At 33.6% G+C, this 17020-nt stretch overlaps 1 protein-coding gene across 1 annotated transcript in view; it reads left to right on the plus strand.

The window, feature by feature from the left end:
- CUNH18orf63 (chromosome unknown C18orf63 homolog) overlaps positions 1-17020 on the plus strand; it is a 58753-nt gene that overhangs the window by 7719 nt on the left and 34014 nt on the right. Inside the window, 4 exon segments of the mRNA XM_058580703.1 lie at positions 4005-4061; positions 11114-11225; positions 11760-11801; positions 13515-13591. Of these exon segments, the coding sequence (XP_058436686.1) occupies positions 4005-4061; positions 11114-11225; positions 11760-11801; positions 13515-13591 (288 nt within the window).

Genomic DNA, 17020 nt, shown 5'->3' on the forward strand with positions numbered 1-17020 from the left:
ACCTGTTCCTCTTCTTTACTGGTAACCCGTCTATTTTCATGAGATTCTTTCCCTATTTTTTTTTTTTTCACTTTTGATCTCTGCCTTTCATGTATGAGAGAAAACATGACCATGATTTTCTGAGTCCCATTTATTTTGCTTAATGATGCTTTCAGGTTCCATCTATTTTTCAATCAATAAATGGGTCAAGGAACTGAACAGACACCTCTCAGAATATGATACACAATCAATAGATACATGAAAAAATGTTCAACATCTCTAGCAGTTAGAGAAATGCAAATCAAAACTACTCTAAGATTTCATCTCACTCTAGTCAGAATGGCAGCTATTAAGAGCCCAAACAACAATAAGTGTTTGCAAGGATGTGGGGGAAAAGGCACACTCATACAATGCTGGTGGAACTGCAAATTGGTGCAGCCAATATGGAAAACAGTATGGAGATTCCTTGGAAAGCTGGGAATGGAACCACCATTTGACCAAGATGATGTATTTTTTACCTGCACATCTTCATTTGTGTACTCCTAATCTCAGTATCTGCCATCCTGTTACTCAATATTATCTGGACAGCACAGAGTTTGTGCAAATCTGGAAGTGTCATGAAAAGACCCAAGTCAAAATTAGAAAAGAAAAAGGAGATACAAAGACATTTCTAAAATTCAGAGGATTGTTACAGAATATTTTGAAAACTTATTTTTGCAATAAGTTGGATATACAAAACCTAAACACACCAGCAACAAGGAATAAGAAGATTAAAACAACAATAAAAAGCCTTTCAGAAGATTAAAACAACAATAAAAGATACTTGGGAATCAACTTAATGAAAGAGGTGAAAGATCAATATAATGAAAACTACAGAACCCTAAAGAAAGAAATCAAAGAAAACCTTAGAAGATGGAAAGATTACCTTGCTCTTGGATAGGCAGAACTAATATTATCCAAATGACAATACTACCAAAAAGAAAAGTTGAATTCTACCAGACCTTTAAAGAAGAAATATGTTGAATAGAAATGGTGAAAGAGGGCATCCATGTCTTGTTCCAGTTTTTAGAGAGAATGCCTTTAATTTTTCTCCATTTAGAATGATGTTCGCCTGAGGCTTAGCATAGATAGCCTTTACACTGTTGATATATGTTCCTGTTATCCCTAGTTTTTCTAGTGTTTTGAACATGATGTTTTTTGTCAAATGCTTTTTCTGCATCTATTGAGATGATCATATGATTCTTATCTTTGAATCTGTTGATGTGAAGAATTGCATTTATTGATTTCCGTTTGTTGAACCAACCTTGCATCCCTGGGATGAATCCCATTTGATCATGGTGCACAATCTTTTTGATATGTTTTTGTATTCGATTTGCCAGAATTTTGAGAATTTTTGCATCCACGTTTGTTAAATATATTGGTCTAAAGTTTTCTTTCTTTGATGTATCTTTGCCTGATTTTGGGATCAGGGTGAAATTGGCCTCATAGAATGAGTTTGGAAGTGCTGCCTCTTTTTCTATTTCCTGAAATAAATTGTAGAGTATTGGTATTAATTCTTCTTTAAAGGTCTTGTAGAACTCGGCTGTGTATCCATCTGGTCCTGGGCTTTTCTTGGTTGGTAAGGAAAGAGGTGAAAGATCAATACAATGAAAACTACAGAACCCTAAAGAAAGAAATCAGAGAAAACCTTAGAAGATGGAAAGATTACCTTGCTCTTGGATAGGCAGAACTAATATTATCCAAATGACCATACTACCAAAAGCATTATACAGATTTAAAGCAATTCTGATCAATCAAAATAGCCTCAAAAACAAACAAAAACAAAAACCTGGGAATAAATCTAATCAAAGAGGTAAAGACCTCTCCGATGAAAACTATAAAAAACTGAAAAAAGACACAAGATTATGGAAAGATCTTCCGTGTTCTCAGATAGGCACAATTAATATTGTTAAAATGGCCATACTAACAAAACCAGTATACAGATTCAATGTAATCCCTAACAAAATACCAACATCCTTCTTCAAAAAACTAGGAGGAAAAAAGATCTATAATTCATTGGGAAGAATAAAGGACCCCAAATAGTCAAAACAATTCTAAGACAAAAAAAAATACTTGATTTCAAATTACACTACAGAGTTATAGTTACTACAGAAACTACGTGGTACTTGTATAAAAACAACATAGACCAATGCTTCAGAATAGAAGATGCAAAACCAAACCCACCTAAATAAAGTGGGTTACCTTGACAAAGATGCCAAAAACATACATGAGAAAAGATATCCCTTTTAACAAATGGTGCTGGCAAAACTGATTACCATGTGAGATTTCTGTAATATGTTTACCATATAGAGAAGAATGAGACTTTTCTATCTCCCTGCACAAAGGGCAACTTGAAATGGACCAGAGACCTAGGAATTAGACCAGAAAATATGCAATTCCTAGAAGGAAATGTGGGGTCAATACTCCAGCCTGTAGGTCCAGGCAAGGACTATCTCAATAGGAATCCCATAGCTCAGAAAATAATGCCAAAAATTAATAAATGGAATGAAGTCAAATTAAAAAGCTTTTGTACAGCAAAGGAAACAATTAAGAATGTGAAGAGAGAACCTACAGAGTGGGAGAAAATTTTTGCTAGCTACTGTTTCGATGGAGTATTAATATGAAGAATATATAAAGAACTCAAAAAACTTAGCACCAAACAAACAACCCAATCAATAAATGGGTAAATGAACTTCACAGACACTTCTCAAAAGAAGAAATACAAATGGTCAAAAAAATATTAAAAATGTTCAACATCTTTAGTAATTAAGGAAAAACATATCAAAACTACACTGAGATTTTATCTCACTCCAGTTAGAATGGCAGTTATTAAGAATACAAAAAATAATATATGCTGGGAGAATGTGAGAAAAAAAGAACACTTCTAAACTGTTGGTGGAATTGTAAATTAGTATAACCACTATGAAAATTGGTATGGAGTTTCCTCAAATGACTTAGCTATACCACTCCTTAGTATTAATCCTAAGGAATTAAGTCATTAAACTATAGCAGTACATGCATACCCATATTTATAGCAGCATAATTCACAGCAGTGAAACTATTAAATCAACCTAGGTGTTTATCAATGGATCAATGGATGAAGAAAATGTTGTATATATACATAATGGAGTTTTATTTAGCCATAAGGAAAAATGAGATTATGTAATTTGCAGGAAAAGGCTTGGAACTTGAGAACATTATGTTAAATGAAATAAGCCAAAATCAGAAAGTCAAGGATCATATGTTTTTTTTCTCATATGTGATAGTTAAAGAATAAAAAGGAAAAGAAAATGATTGGGAGGAATCTCATGAAAATCAAAGGGATGTCAGTAGAGTATAGGAAAGATACCAGGGAGATGGAGGAGGAGAGGGAAAGGGAAAATACTGGGGAATAATATTGGCCAAATTATATTGTCATGTTGTGTGCATGTATGAATATCCCACAACAAATTACAACTATAATGCACCAATAAAATATATGGAAAGAGGAAGGAAGGAAGGACAGACCTAGACCTAGGTCTTTTTCTCTCCCTTAAGAACACAGGATATTATCATCTTTAAATATTTGCTAATCTGTTAGGTTAAAAAAATATTTTCCTTTAAATTGTATTTCTTTCATTAGTAAGTTACATCAATTAAGTCTTTTGAAATTGAATTTCCATTTATGTACATTTTCCATATTTGTGTTTAAGAATCTATTACACATTAAGGAAAGAGTCATCTATGAAATGTATTGGTCTTTCCCTTTCTGTGGCTTCTGGGGTCATGTCAACTACCAAAAAGACTTTCCTTACTTTGAGAATGTGCCCACAAATTCTAAATCAATGAGATAATGATTATCATTATTTCAAGGTATAGAAACTACTAGAATGCTAGCATGACTCCAGGCTCTCTGTTATGTTATGCTTAAAATCTTTAGGTATTTATTACATTATCTAATTATATATCACATATGTCCTTTTTAATAATGTGGGTTTTTGTTACAGATACCATTTTTTAAAGCTGGGAAACTTAATGCCTATATTGAAAAATATGGAGCTAAGGTAAGTTGTTTTTTTAAAGAATAATAATTCCAGATGTTTTTATATTGATTATAGTGTATTCAGCTTCTTTTGCTAGCAAAAAATATTGAAGTATATTTCTCATAAGCTATTGGTATGCATGTGAAAGAACCCTACAATTTTTTCCAAACAATTTTTGTGCATACTTGGTACAGAAAGAGAAGGCAAGTCTTATTTTGTTGTTGTTATTGAATACTTACCATAGGCATTTTATGTGGCATAATCTCATTTAGCATAGACATCTTTAAATAAATGAACTTCCCCATTTTTTCAGATGAAGAAAATGAAATCCAGACAGGTGGAATTATTATCCACAGTTATATAGCTAGTTGTGGAAGAACAAAACATAGGTTGTATTCTATATGGTGATGAAATTCTGAATCTTAGCAATGAGGAAAAACAAATTTTTGCAGTTGATCACATCTATATATTTGTAAACCAAGTCATGGAGTGTTGGCCAATGCTCACTTTATGCCTCTGCAAGTACCTCTGCAGCACTGTATCATTGATGATTCTCAACACTGCTGTTCTTTGTCTCAAGATCTTCTGGGGTTCAGAACAGTGAAATTTCTGGTCAGCTCCAAGGTGAGATGCTTCCTTTCGGTTCCAAGAGGATGGTGGTTCAGAATACTTGGAGGTGCTTTGAAGTTCCCTGAGCAATCTTTAAATAACCTGAAAGTTTATTTCAACCATGAGTCTCAGTGTGTGGGAAAACAGTATTGCTCAGGACCAGTGTAGAAAGCTTACAGTTAAATCTTTTTGCTAAGATAAGTCTTTGGTCACCAAAAGATTCTTGTCATCTTTGAAAAACTACTTATGAACTTTGAGAACCAAATTTATAATATATTGTTTACCTAGGATGAGGACCTATGTCTTTCAGCAATCCCTGAGAAATTTTCCCTTTATTGTGGAAAGTATTTCATGATTTAATGCAGACCTCTTTGCTGTCTTACTGGTTTGGTTTTGTAGTATTTAATTTTCTTATTAATATATTGATTTTAAAGGTCAAAATTATATTATTTTTGGATAAGGTCATGACAAATAACAAGAGGACTTGGTGCAATATGACTTTTAAGATGAACTCTAAATTTTAAAACAGTTTTTTTCTGAGCATAAAATAGGTAGCATTTCAGTATTGATTTAATAAAAGAATGCTTATACTAAACATTGTCATTTTATATTTACATTAAAATTATAAGAAAAATTAAAATTGAGAAAAAATGTCACATGTAGTCCTTACATGCCATTAAAAATGCATATACTATTATGTCTTTTCTTCTAGGCTTTTAAATCATACCTTGAATTTCATCAGTGTAAGCTGTCACATCCACAAAATATTTAAAATATTTTCATTAATAGTCTTATCTTTTTTCCATATATACTAGTTCTCATTCCTACTAAGTAAATTTGCTTTGCCCCTTTCAGACTTCCAAACTCTGAATTCCTTACTATTTATGAGTTTTTCCTCAGCCTCTCATTTCCATATCCTCACTGATTCTTCATGGTTATGTTCAATTTTCCTTTATGTACTTGATTTTGTATAACAGCCAACATGATCAGTAGATATTTATTGAACACCTATAATATGCTGAGAACTCTACTTATGTCATGTGACATTTTTCTCAATTTTAATTTTTCTTATAATTTTAATGTAAATATAAAAATGACAGTGTTTAGTATAAATATTCTTTTATAAATAAAACTATAGATCAGACAAAGTCCCTGCATTCAGGAATCTTTTTTTAATTGGTTCATTATAATTTTACATAATGATTAGATACATTATGCCATATTTGTCCAGATACATAATTTGATCGATCTCCTACCGATTTATCTTCCCTTTCCTTCCCTTACTCTTTCCCACTGATCTCTTTCCTCTATTGATCTATCATCTATTATTATTATTATTATATCATTATTTTTTAAAATTAGAACATTGTAATTATATGTAAAAGCAAGATTCTTTGTTGTAAATTCATGCATGAATGTAGCATAATTTGGTAGTTTGTGCTCCCTCATACTTTCTCTCTCTCAATCCCCTTCTTCCACTCTGTTTGTCTCCTTTCTATTTTTGTGATATCCCGTGGTATTCATTCTCTTCCTCCCCCCCATTCCCCACATGCCCCAGCTTTCACATATGGGAAAAAATGTTGACCCTTGACTTTATGAGTCTGGCTTATTTCATTTAGCATGATGTTCTCCAATTTCATCCATTCAACAGAAAATGATATAATAATTTTATTCTCCTTCATGGCTGAGTAAAACTCCATTGTGTATGTATACCATATTTTCTTTATCCATTTGTCTGATGACACCTAGCCTGGTTCCATAACTTGACTATTCTGAAATCCACTACTGTAAACATTGGTATGCATGTTTCACTTTAGTATACTTGTTTTAATTCTTTTGGATAAATACAAAGGAGTGGGATAAGAGGTCACATGATATTTCCATTCCTAGTCTTTGAGGAATCTCCATACTGCTTTCCAAAGTGGTTGTGCTAATTTGCAATTCCATCAGCAACATATAAGTTTATCTTTTTCCTCATATCCTTACAAGCAAACATTGTTACTTTTATTCTTAATGATTACCATTCTAAGTGGGTTGAAATGAAATTTCAGTATAGTTTTGCTTTGCATTTTCCTGATTGTTAAGGATGTTGAACATTTTTAAAATATTTTTGTTGGCCATTTGTATTTCTTCTTTTGAGATGTATAAACTCTAAATAGACCAATATCAAGCAATAAGATTTGATCGAGCAGAAGGGTGAGAGTGGAAGGGAGGGGGCAGGGGGTTAGAAATGTTGGTGGAATGTGATGAACATCATTATCCAAAGTATATGTATAAAGACACAAATTGGTATGAATATACTTTGTATACAACCAGAGATATGAAAATTGTGCTTTATATGTTTAATATGAATTATTATGCATTCTGCTGTCATATATTAAAAAATGAATAAAAATATTTTTAAAAAAATGGTCTGGGGATGCAGCTCACTGGTTAAGCACCCCTTGGTTGAATCCCATGTACCAAATAAATAAATAAATATAAAAATAAACTTTAAAAAAAAGTGTTCCAACAAACAAAAGCCCAGGACAAGATAGAGTCTCAGTTGAGTTATACCAAACCTGGAAAGATAAAATAATACCAGTTCTTCTCATATCATTCTATGAGATAGAAAATGGAGTAACATTCCCAAATTTATTCTATAAAGACAGTCTTACCCTGATACCAAAACCAGATAAGGACAAATTTAGAAAAGAATAGACCAATATTCCTGATGAACATAGATGCAAAAATCGTTAATAAAATATTTGCAATCTGCATTCAGAAACATACTGAGAAGATTGTACACCAGGATCAAGTTGGTTTTATTTCAGTGCAAGGTTGGTTCTATATATGCAAATCAATAAAAGTAATTCATTCCATAAATAGAATTAAGGGGGAAAAAATCTCATGATCCTCTTGTTAGATACAGAAAAAGGCATCAACAAAATCCAGTGCCCATTCATTTTTAAAACACTGAAGAAAATAGGGATAAAAGAAACTTACCTCAACCTTATAAAGTCTACATATGACAAACCCAAAGCCAACATCATACTGAAGGGAGAAAAACTGAAAGCTCTTCCTTAAAACATCAGGAACAAGACAAGGATATTCTTTCTCACCATTTCTACTCAATATAGTACTTGAAACTCTATCCAGAACATTTAGGCAAAAGGAAATCAAAAGGATATAAACTTGAAAAGAAAAAATAATCTCTGTTTGCAGATGATTCTATACTTAGAAGAAACCTCCCCCGCAACATACACACATAAAAAACACTCCATCAGAAGACTTCTAGAGATGATAAACAAATTCAGCAAAGTAGCAGAATACAAGACCAACACACAAAAATCAATAGCTTTTCTATACATCAATAGCTTTCCTATACACTGCTGGGAAAGAAATGAGGAAAACAATTCCATTCACAATAGCCTCAAAAAATAAAATAAAATAAACTGTAACCAAAACGGTGAAAGACCTCTACAATAAAATTATAAAATACTGAAGAAAATAAATTGAAGTTTTTAGAAAATAAAAAGATCTCCACATTCCTGGATAGACAGAATTAATATTGTTGAAATAGCCAGTTTACCAAAAATGATCTATAGATTCAATATGATCTCCATCAAAATATCAATGCCATTCTTCACAGAACTAGAAAAAACAGTGCTAAAATTCATATGGAAGAATAAAAGACCTAGAATATCTAAAGCAATTCTGAGCAATACAAACAAGGCTGGAGGCATCACAATACCTAACTGTGAGTTATACTACAGAGCTATAGTAATAAAAACAGCATGGTATTGGCATAAAAACAAACATGAATACCAGTGGAATAGAAGATACAAAGGCAAACCTACACAGAAAGTGATATTATCCTTGATAAAGGTATCAAAAACATGTTGGGGAAAAGACAGCCATTTTTTGTCAAATGGTGCTAGGAACGCTGAAGAATCAAACTAGATCCCTCTCTCTCTCTCTCTCTCTCTCTCTCTCTCTCTCTCTCTGCACAAAAAATTTAACTCAAAATGGATCAAAGACCTAGGAATTAAATCACAAACTCTCCAACTGCAAGGATAAAACATAGTGTCAGCACTCCAACATGTTGGCATAGCCACCAACTTCCTTAATAAGACACCTAAAGCTCAAGAAATAAATCCAAGAATGAGTAAGTAGGATGGCATCAAATTAAAAAGCTTCTGCACAGGAAAGGAAATTAGAGCATAAAGAGAAAGCCTACAGAATGGGAGAAGATCTTTGGCAGCTACTCTTTCTATAAGTGATTAATATTCAGGATATATAAGAACTCAAAAGCTTAACATCAGGAAAAATTAATTAACCCAGTCAATAAATGGGCAAATGATCTATCAGGGAAAAAACCCCACTCTATCTAAAGTTTTTGGAAGAGTTTGTGTCCAGTTTTATTATTTCTTCCATAAAGGTGTGATAAAATTCACCAACAAAGTTATCTGTCCATTAACTTATGAGAAGGTTTTTAACTAAGATTTTGATTTTTTGAATAAGTAATAGGGCTACTCAAGTTATATACTTCCAGGAAATAGAAAAAGAACATTTCATCTAAGTTGTCAAATTTATTGCATAAAGTTGCTTATAATATTCTCTTTTCTATAGAATCTGAAGTGATGTCACTTCTCATTCTTATCATCTCCCCCACTTCCCTCCTCCCTCATTAGTCTAGTTAGAGATTTGGCAATCTTATTGCTTCTCAAGGAATAAACTTATGGGCTCATGGATTTTTTTACTCCGGTTTTACTGTATTATGTTTCAGTGATCTTCATCTTAGTCTTGGTTATTTCCTTCTGCTTTGGGATTAGTTTGCATTTTTATTTTGCTTTTCCCTCATTTCTCAAGGTGGAAGTTGAGATTATTGATTTGAAAGCAACCTTCTTTTTGTTACTGTTGTTGAAAATGTGCTTATTGCATATGTACACATTTATGATATAAGAAGTCCATAGGGTTAACTAACAGGTTTTCAAAGGGAAATTTTAACTAAAAATATTAGAATTCACCTCTCACACCCTTCTTTTTAAATTTAGAGACATGTTATGCTATTTCCTCCTACATGTATGTTTTGTTTTGATTTTCTTCAGTAAGAAATGCTTTCTAACTCCTATCTGATAGGTTTTCTGATCTATGCATTGTTTAAAAGTATGTTTTATAGTTTCCAAATACTTGGGGATTTTGCAGGGATCTTTCTACTATTGATTTCTCATTTAATTGTTGTTAGAGAATATGTTTTATATAACTTGAATTTTAAAAAATTAGTTGAGGCTTATATATGCTACAGAAGATGAATTATTTTAGTAAATATTTCTTGTCCCCTTGAGAAGAATGCATACTCTGATCTCATTGTGTGAACATTCTATAAATGTTAATCATGTCACATTGGTTGATGTTATGTATAATATGGGGAGAAAATCTCCTTGGCTCACTTTTATGCATGTCTTTCTCATATTTGCAAGGAAAGCCTTTTCTTCTGGACTGTATTTTCAAGGATGTTTATATAGTGAACAGTATGGTTCTTGCCCATCTTTGTCACATTCATCTATACCCAGATGAATCCTCAAGAGGGATTTTCTGCTGATATTTAGAGTTTGCTCTCAGTGTAGCTCTCTCCTCTCCAGTATAACACCCTCAAAAGTAGAAAACTAGCTTCTTTAGCCCCCCTGGGCTCTTGGCTCTCTTTCCTCAATGCAGAGAGACTACCAACTTCTTCTTCATTTTCCCTCCCTAATTGCAGCCTGAAAACCCTCTCTAATCAATAAATTGAGGAAGCCACAGGCTTATCTTGGGTTTCCCTTCACTTGGAGATCACTCTTCTTTGTTACCTGATGTCCGGTATCTTATGACTCATTATTTTATATAACTTCCAGTTGTTTTGCAGTATGGAGATTCAACACAGAACCTTAAACATGCCAGGCAAGCACTATATCACTAAACTACAACCCTTGCCCAACTTGCCTAGGTTTTTAGACATTTCAAGTACAAGGATAAATCTGTTTGGTCAGAAGTGAAAATCCTGATTTTAAAAATTATTTACAAATAGAGATAATTTGTTGGTTGCATATGTGCCCATCTAAGTAAGTGCTTAACCATTTCTAATTTTGAATTAGAGTGAATAATAATGAAAAAAATATCACAAAATCATTCTGCCTGGATTTTTCTGTATGGACCAGAAAGCAAAGTTGAAGGTTTTCAACAATAGGAGTTCTCAGGGTTTAGGTTTCCTGGGCCAGGGTAAACAAGAAAATTTGGCCATGTTGCCTAGCAGTACTGATGGTTTCAAAGTGAGTATCTTTTAATGTTTCTTTAACTTAGAACCATATAGCACAAGCTGTAGCAATGACCATAATTTTTCTCTAGAATAGCCCAGTTTGCTGAGTGGTGATCTCAGCATACAGACATTTGCAATGAATTTATAAGGAAATAGTAATTGCTCTCAATTTTCCCTTTGATATTTTTAGATGGAGGCTCCACAAAGAGTAATTCCTATAATTCTTCAAAACTGCCTTTTGTATTCATTCACGGCTAGACTTGCACCAGCCTGGAATAGAACTGGCCATCTCTTGGTGCAAGGTGATTATGTCTGTGAGTCATTGGGACTTTCTGACCTAGATTACTCCATTGTGTACAGCTGTTTTTAATTTAAGGTATCTTATTTTAAGGGATTAGTTCTTAGAATAGCTCCAACTAAACATTCTCAAGCAAGCCAACAACAAAAAAATGTCATCTCCTTCCTTTGGAATTATACAGAAGCCTGCTGATAGATCTTTAAAAATAATTTTATTATATAGTACTTGGTATTTAGGAATAAACAAGCTATGAAGAATTATAAAATGAACACAGGTTCTTGGTAACTTGCATTTTGTTGAAATCTGATGGTTTTCTAAATATTTTATAGCAGGAGATAAATATTTGAGAAAAAAATTGGGCATTTCTTTCCTTTCAATTGAAGAGATTTTTTTTTCTAAGCTGTGATAAGATATTCCTTTATATAATTTTTTCTTAAAGTATTTTTATACCTTGGTAATTTCATATCAAAAGTTATATTTATTAAGCATGATTATTTCTGAGTTATAATAATATGGTGTATTCTATGACTTTTTTAAGGAAGAGATTTTCTTTCTCAAATGGGAAAGCAAAATGCTGTTGGTAAGTAAATATGCATGTTAATAGATAAAACATTAATATAATTAGTAGTTGTTAAAACAATATTGAGGTCATTGGGTTATTATAATCTTGATGACCAAGTTATAACAGAATTTAATCAGATAGAATTATAATCAGAATTTTACTTGGGAAATCACTTCTATTTGAGGAAAATTCACTCATATTAATTGGAAACACACTATATTTTTATTTTCTTAAAGAAAATTATGACTGTGAAGGAATTCAATTCTGCATGTAATTATAGTTTCCAGTCAAGTCATCAAAACTTTTCATTAGTTCTGATGTAAGTCAAAGCTTTAGTTTAGTTTAGGTTAGTTTTGTTTGGTTTGGTACCAGGATTTGAACTCAGGGACACTCAACCGCTGAGCCACATCCCAAGCCCTATTTTGAATTTTATTTAGAGACAGGGTCTCACTGAGTTGCTTAGTACCTTGCCATTGCTGGGGCTCGCTTTGAACTCATAATCCTCCTGTCTCAGTCTCCTAAGGTGATTACAGGTGTGTGCCACGGCACCTGGCCAAAGCTTTAGTTTTATGAAAATATTCTTTTCTTCTTAAAAAAGATTGTCTAAAGGGACATAGATAATCTGAAATAAATGGTTTACTATAAGATCCAACCAAGTTTTTTTCAATTGATTTGCATTGTTGTATTGCAGGTGGACAGTAGTCCTGAAGTAGCAGATGGGTGGGAATCCTCAGCAAACAGTAGAAGTTATTAATCAGTCCTGGTAGCCTTTTCCACCATTTGGGAATAACCTTAAAACCCTGCACATAATCTACAACTATTGGAGTTGAGGAAACTGTCCAGCTGAGAACCATTTGCCCTCTGGCACTAGTTTTATTTTTCAGTAGTGAAGTGGTAGTTGCTGTACTCTAGGTCTGGAGGAATGGGTTCATTACTTTAGTTTCATCCCCAAACACTAGCATGAGACTATAGTTAGAGATTAAAGATAACAGTGTAGAAGAGCAAAATTTCTTACTCTTGTGTAGAACATATTTTTTTTACTTTTATTGAAATATACCAAGACATAACTTAGAAATTGTAGGTATATACTCATTGAATTTTTGCAAACTAAACATATTCTCATAAGCAGTTCTCAGATCAAGAAACATTGCCAATACTCCTTACTCCCCTAATTCTTCTTCAGATAATATTTCTTCCCAAGGTTACCACTATCCTGACTTGTCAAAAGTAATTTTATTTATGAAAAAGTAAGGAAGAGGCCTCAGAGCTCTAGGAGATCTGGAATATTTCTGCCAGTATATTTCAGGAAATTTGATAGTAAAAGACCATTCAAGTCAGAGGCCTAGAAAGAAGACAGTCTCCACTCTTAGTTTGTAAGACTTCAGGTTCGTTAAGGTATTTGTAGGCTTTCATCTTAACTGGAGAGTGCCTTGTGTTTCTTGTTGTAATCCTCTCTCTCTCTCTCTCTCTCTCTCTCTCTCTCTCTCACACACACACACACACACACACACACACACACACACACACCCATATTTTTTCATACCTTTGTCTTCTTTTAGATATCTGTAGACTATCAAATATCCTATGGTAATTATTTGAATTTTACTATGTAAAAATCTGTTATTAACTTAGTTTCTAACTTGAATAAGTTAAAGTGATTTTTGTTACTAAAATAGTTTAATGGGATGTAATAATAATTCCAAGCAGTTCATAGTTAATTGTATTTTTCAGTATTGGACATAAATGTAACAGAAACTCAAGTTTGTCTAAGTATAGAAGTTTTCACCATCAGACTGCCACCACCTGAGGTATTACATGTTTTGTTTCTATAATTTATATATTCCTATATAATTAATATATTTATTAATATTACCAACATGCTATTAGATTTTAATTTTTAATATGAAGTATGATGGGAGGGTTTTTGTTATCACAGAAGCAAAAAAATCCATACTATTAAGTGCTTGATATATTTATATTGTCCTAAATATTCTTTCTCAAAGAAAATATAATTTCAGTGTATTTAACACAGGTTCTATCATATTATCCCTTGTTCAGAAATATTTTTAGATGGCATCCAAAACTCCATAACCTTATCCTGTCTCAAGATCCATTTCATACCTCTCTTTTATACCTCAAAATAATAAAAGCACAATTTTAGCTCATACTAAATGTAATATTCACCCCTTACCCTTGGCATTCTGGTAGCATTATTTTGTTGTGCATCTATGTTTTATAACACTCTCTGTCGTCTTTGTGGATATATCTTCTATTTTGCTAATTTCCATAGCACCTGGTATAGAGTACTATACATTAGTAGTCTCTTAAGAAGTGTTATTTTCTTTCCTTTACACCAGTTATTCCCAACAGAAGAGGACTTAGGAGAAAATGAATGATTTTGCTTCCCATGAAATATTTGGCATCTGTCTGGAAACAGTTTTGGTTATCACAATGTGTGGGGGAGGTGATATTGCTACTGGCATCTAGTGGATAAGAAGCCAGAGATGCTGCTGAATATCCTACTGAGTACAGGACAACCACAACCACCCTGATACCACCCAACAAAGAATTATCCAGCCCGAAATGTCAATAGTGCTGAGGTTAAGAAATCCCAGGCCTAAGAGAGATGACTCTTCCTTTGCTTAGGATGTCCCTTCTAACTGGCCATATAGGTGCTCATCCTTTAAGGGCCCCTCAAGTGCTATTCCCTCATTCATTTTTTTCTCTTTAATTTTTGATATCCTGTTATGGTGAGACAATAGATAGGTCAGAGATGAATAGAATCTACTTTTCTGCCTTCACGAATTATGTAAGTTAGTAGGGAAGCTGACTTGTATATAAACTGAAATGTGTGATATTCCATGCTTATCTTGGACTGATGAGAAATTTTTCCAAGGCTTCAAACCCTATCTGATCTCATTTAAACCCTCCTATCTGCTGTGCTATACTCATATACTATTTACATTTTAAGAATTATATTATTTTTTGTAGTTTTGAGTTCCTTTATAAGCACCATGAGTATTAATACTGTATTTCCACATTTAAATTTTCTTCAGATGATACTTTATACCTATGTTTGAAACTAGATTGACAAAGAGGAAGAAGACATTTTGAGATTAGAACACCTGTACAAATTATCATTCCAAAATGGGACATTTCTGTGAGTGGAAAGGGTTAACCTGATAAAATATTGGCCTAATTTACATGAACTGGTCATACCATTTATTATTGGGAAGACAAATCAGCTATTAGAAAAAGTAGACTATCTGAACCCTAGAATTAGGCATATTTACCCACCCACTTATGGCATAGTGGAAAAATCACAGTCTTTTCTGGGGAGATCAGGCCCTGTACTGTATATGACAAAGAGAACAGAGGACATCAATCTTTGCCAGCAGGCCAGCTCCCAAGAAAAAGAAGGAGGGGGGCTGGGATTGTAGCTCAGTGGTAGAGCACTTGCCTAATATGTGTGAGGCCCTGGGTTCGATCCCCAACACCACATAAAATAAATAAACAAAATAAAGCATTGTGTCCATCTACAACTAAAACATATATATATAAAAAACAGGCTTCTTTAAAAAAAAAGAAAGAAAAAGAAAAAGAGGGAAGAGTTCAGCCAAGCATACCTGCTTATTTATCCCAATTTTACCAACCACCTACTCTACCTTAGAGAATAATAGGTGGTAGAGCAGAGTGATACCAGGAATGTGTGTTAGCAGAGCTTTCTAGACATGGAAGGAAAACTGGAAATGGGACAGACGCGTTGCTCTCCTCTTGTCAATACTATATACTGTGTTAGTTAGCTTTTCATTGCTGTTACCAGAATTCCTGACGAGAACAACTTAGAGGAGAAAAGATTTATTTTGGCTCATAGTTTCATAGGTCTCAGTCCATGGTCAGCTGACTCCATTGCTCTGGGCCTGCCATGAGGCAGAACACAAGGCAGGAGACTGTGGTAGAGAAAGACTGCCCAACTCAAGGCAGCCAGGAAGCTGAGAGAGAAAGACATCAAAAGTCCAAGGATACTGGACTGGGATTGTGGCTCAGTGGTAGAGCGTTCCCCTAGTATAGGCGGGACCCAGGTTTGATTCTCAGCACCACATAAAAATAAAGGCATTCTGTTGTTTTTATCTCCAGGGGGAAAAAAATCATTCATATTCTCTCTCTCTCTAAAAAAAAAAAAAAAAAAAAAGTCCAAAGATAGAGATAAGAACACACCCCAATGACCTACCCCAATGACCTACTTTTTCTGACTAGGTTCCACTCCCAGTAGAATATTCAGATATCAATGGGTTAACTCATCAACTGGATTAACTGATGAGGTCCGACCCTCATGATCCAATCATTGCCTAAAAGCCCTACCTCTGAACCTTGCTGCACTGAGGACCATGATTTCAGCACATGAGTTTTAGGGGAATATTCCAGATCCAAGCCATAACATACATTCAATATATGCCTATCAAATTAAATGAATCCCCTAAATAATGATTGATGATCAGTTTTTCTGAATTTCATCTTTATTTACCTGTTTTATAATGGCATTTTCAGCATCGAGTTGCTATAAAAATTAGTTTCATACATGTTCATGTTCCTACTAAATTGTAATCTTTTGTAGAGTTTAGTGTCTGCCTTATTCATCTGTGTCCTCCATAACTAAAGGATAATTGAATTTAATTTTTTCTTATCAAAGTCTAATATTGGTTATTAGACCAAGTGAAGGAAATATGAGTGAAGATGGAAGGAGGAGAATGCTTTTTGTCTCTCTTCCCTCCAGTTCATCTTCTGTGCTTTAATTTTCCTTTTTAAAATCTACTGTAACCTCCACTGTGTGGAGATGAAAGATGTAAGATGAAAACTCAATTGTTTAGTGTGACATACAAGGTCCTCAGTGAATTGATCCAAACTACTTTATATGTAGCTTCATCTACCATCCCTCCTTTCCTATAGACAAGTTGTGAATTTTTTTCTCATCTTTTCATGTCTTTGCTCATACTGTGCTATAAGCCCTCACTGCCCTTTCTCCAGCTCATTTTTGGAGACTTAACTGGATTATTACTCATTGTGAAAACTTTCCAGCTCGCAAGGCTTCTCTCTCTTTGTTATTGTTTTCTATGCAAATGTCTTATTAAACTGAAATGTCTTAGAGGAGAGGGTCTGTGTCTTACTAACTGTTCCATCAAAGGAGTTCTGTTCTATTGGACAGCTGCCTATTGGACGTCATAATGTATATGTGCAAG

Source organism: Marmota monax, unplaced genomic scaffold (genome assembly GCF_021218885.2).
Source record: "Marmota monax isolate L192 unplaced genomic scaffold, Marmota_monax_Labrador192_F-V1.1 WCK01_AAM20220418_F8-fsc00060, whole genome shotgun sequence".
NCBI classification, from domain to species: domain Eukaryota; kingdom Metazoa; phylum Chordata; class Mammalia; order Rodentia; family Sciuridae; genus Marmota; species Marmota monax.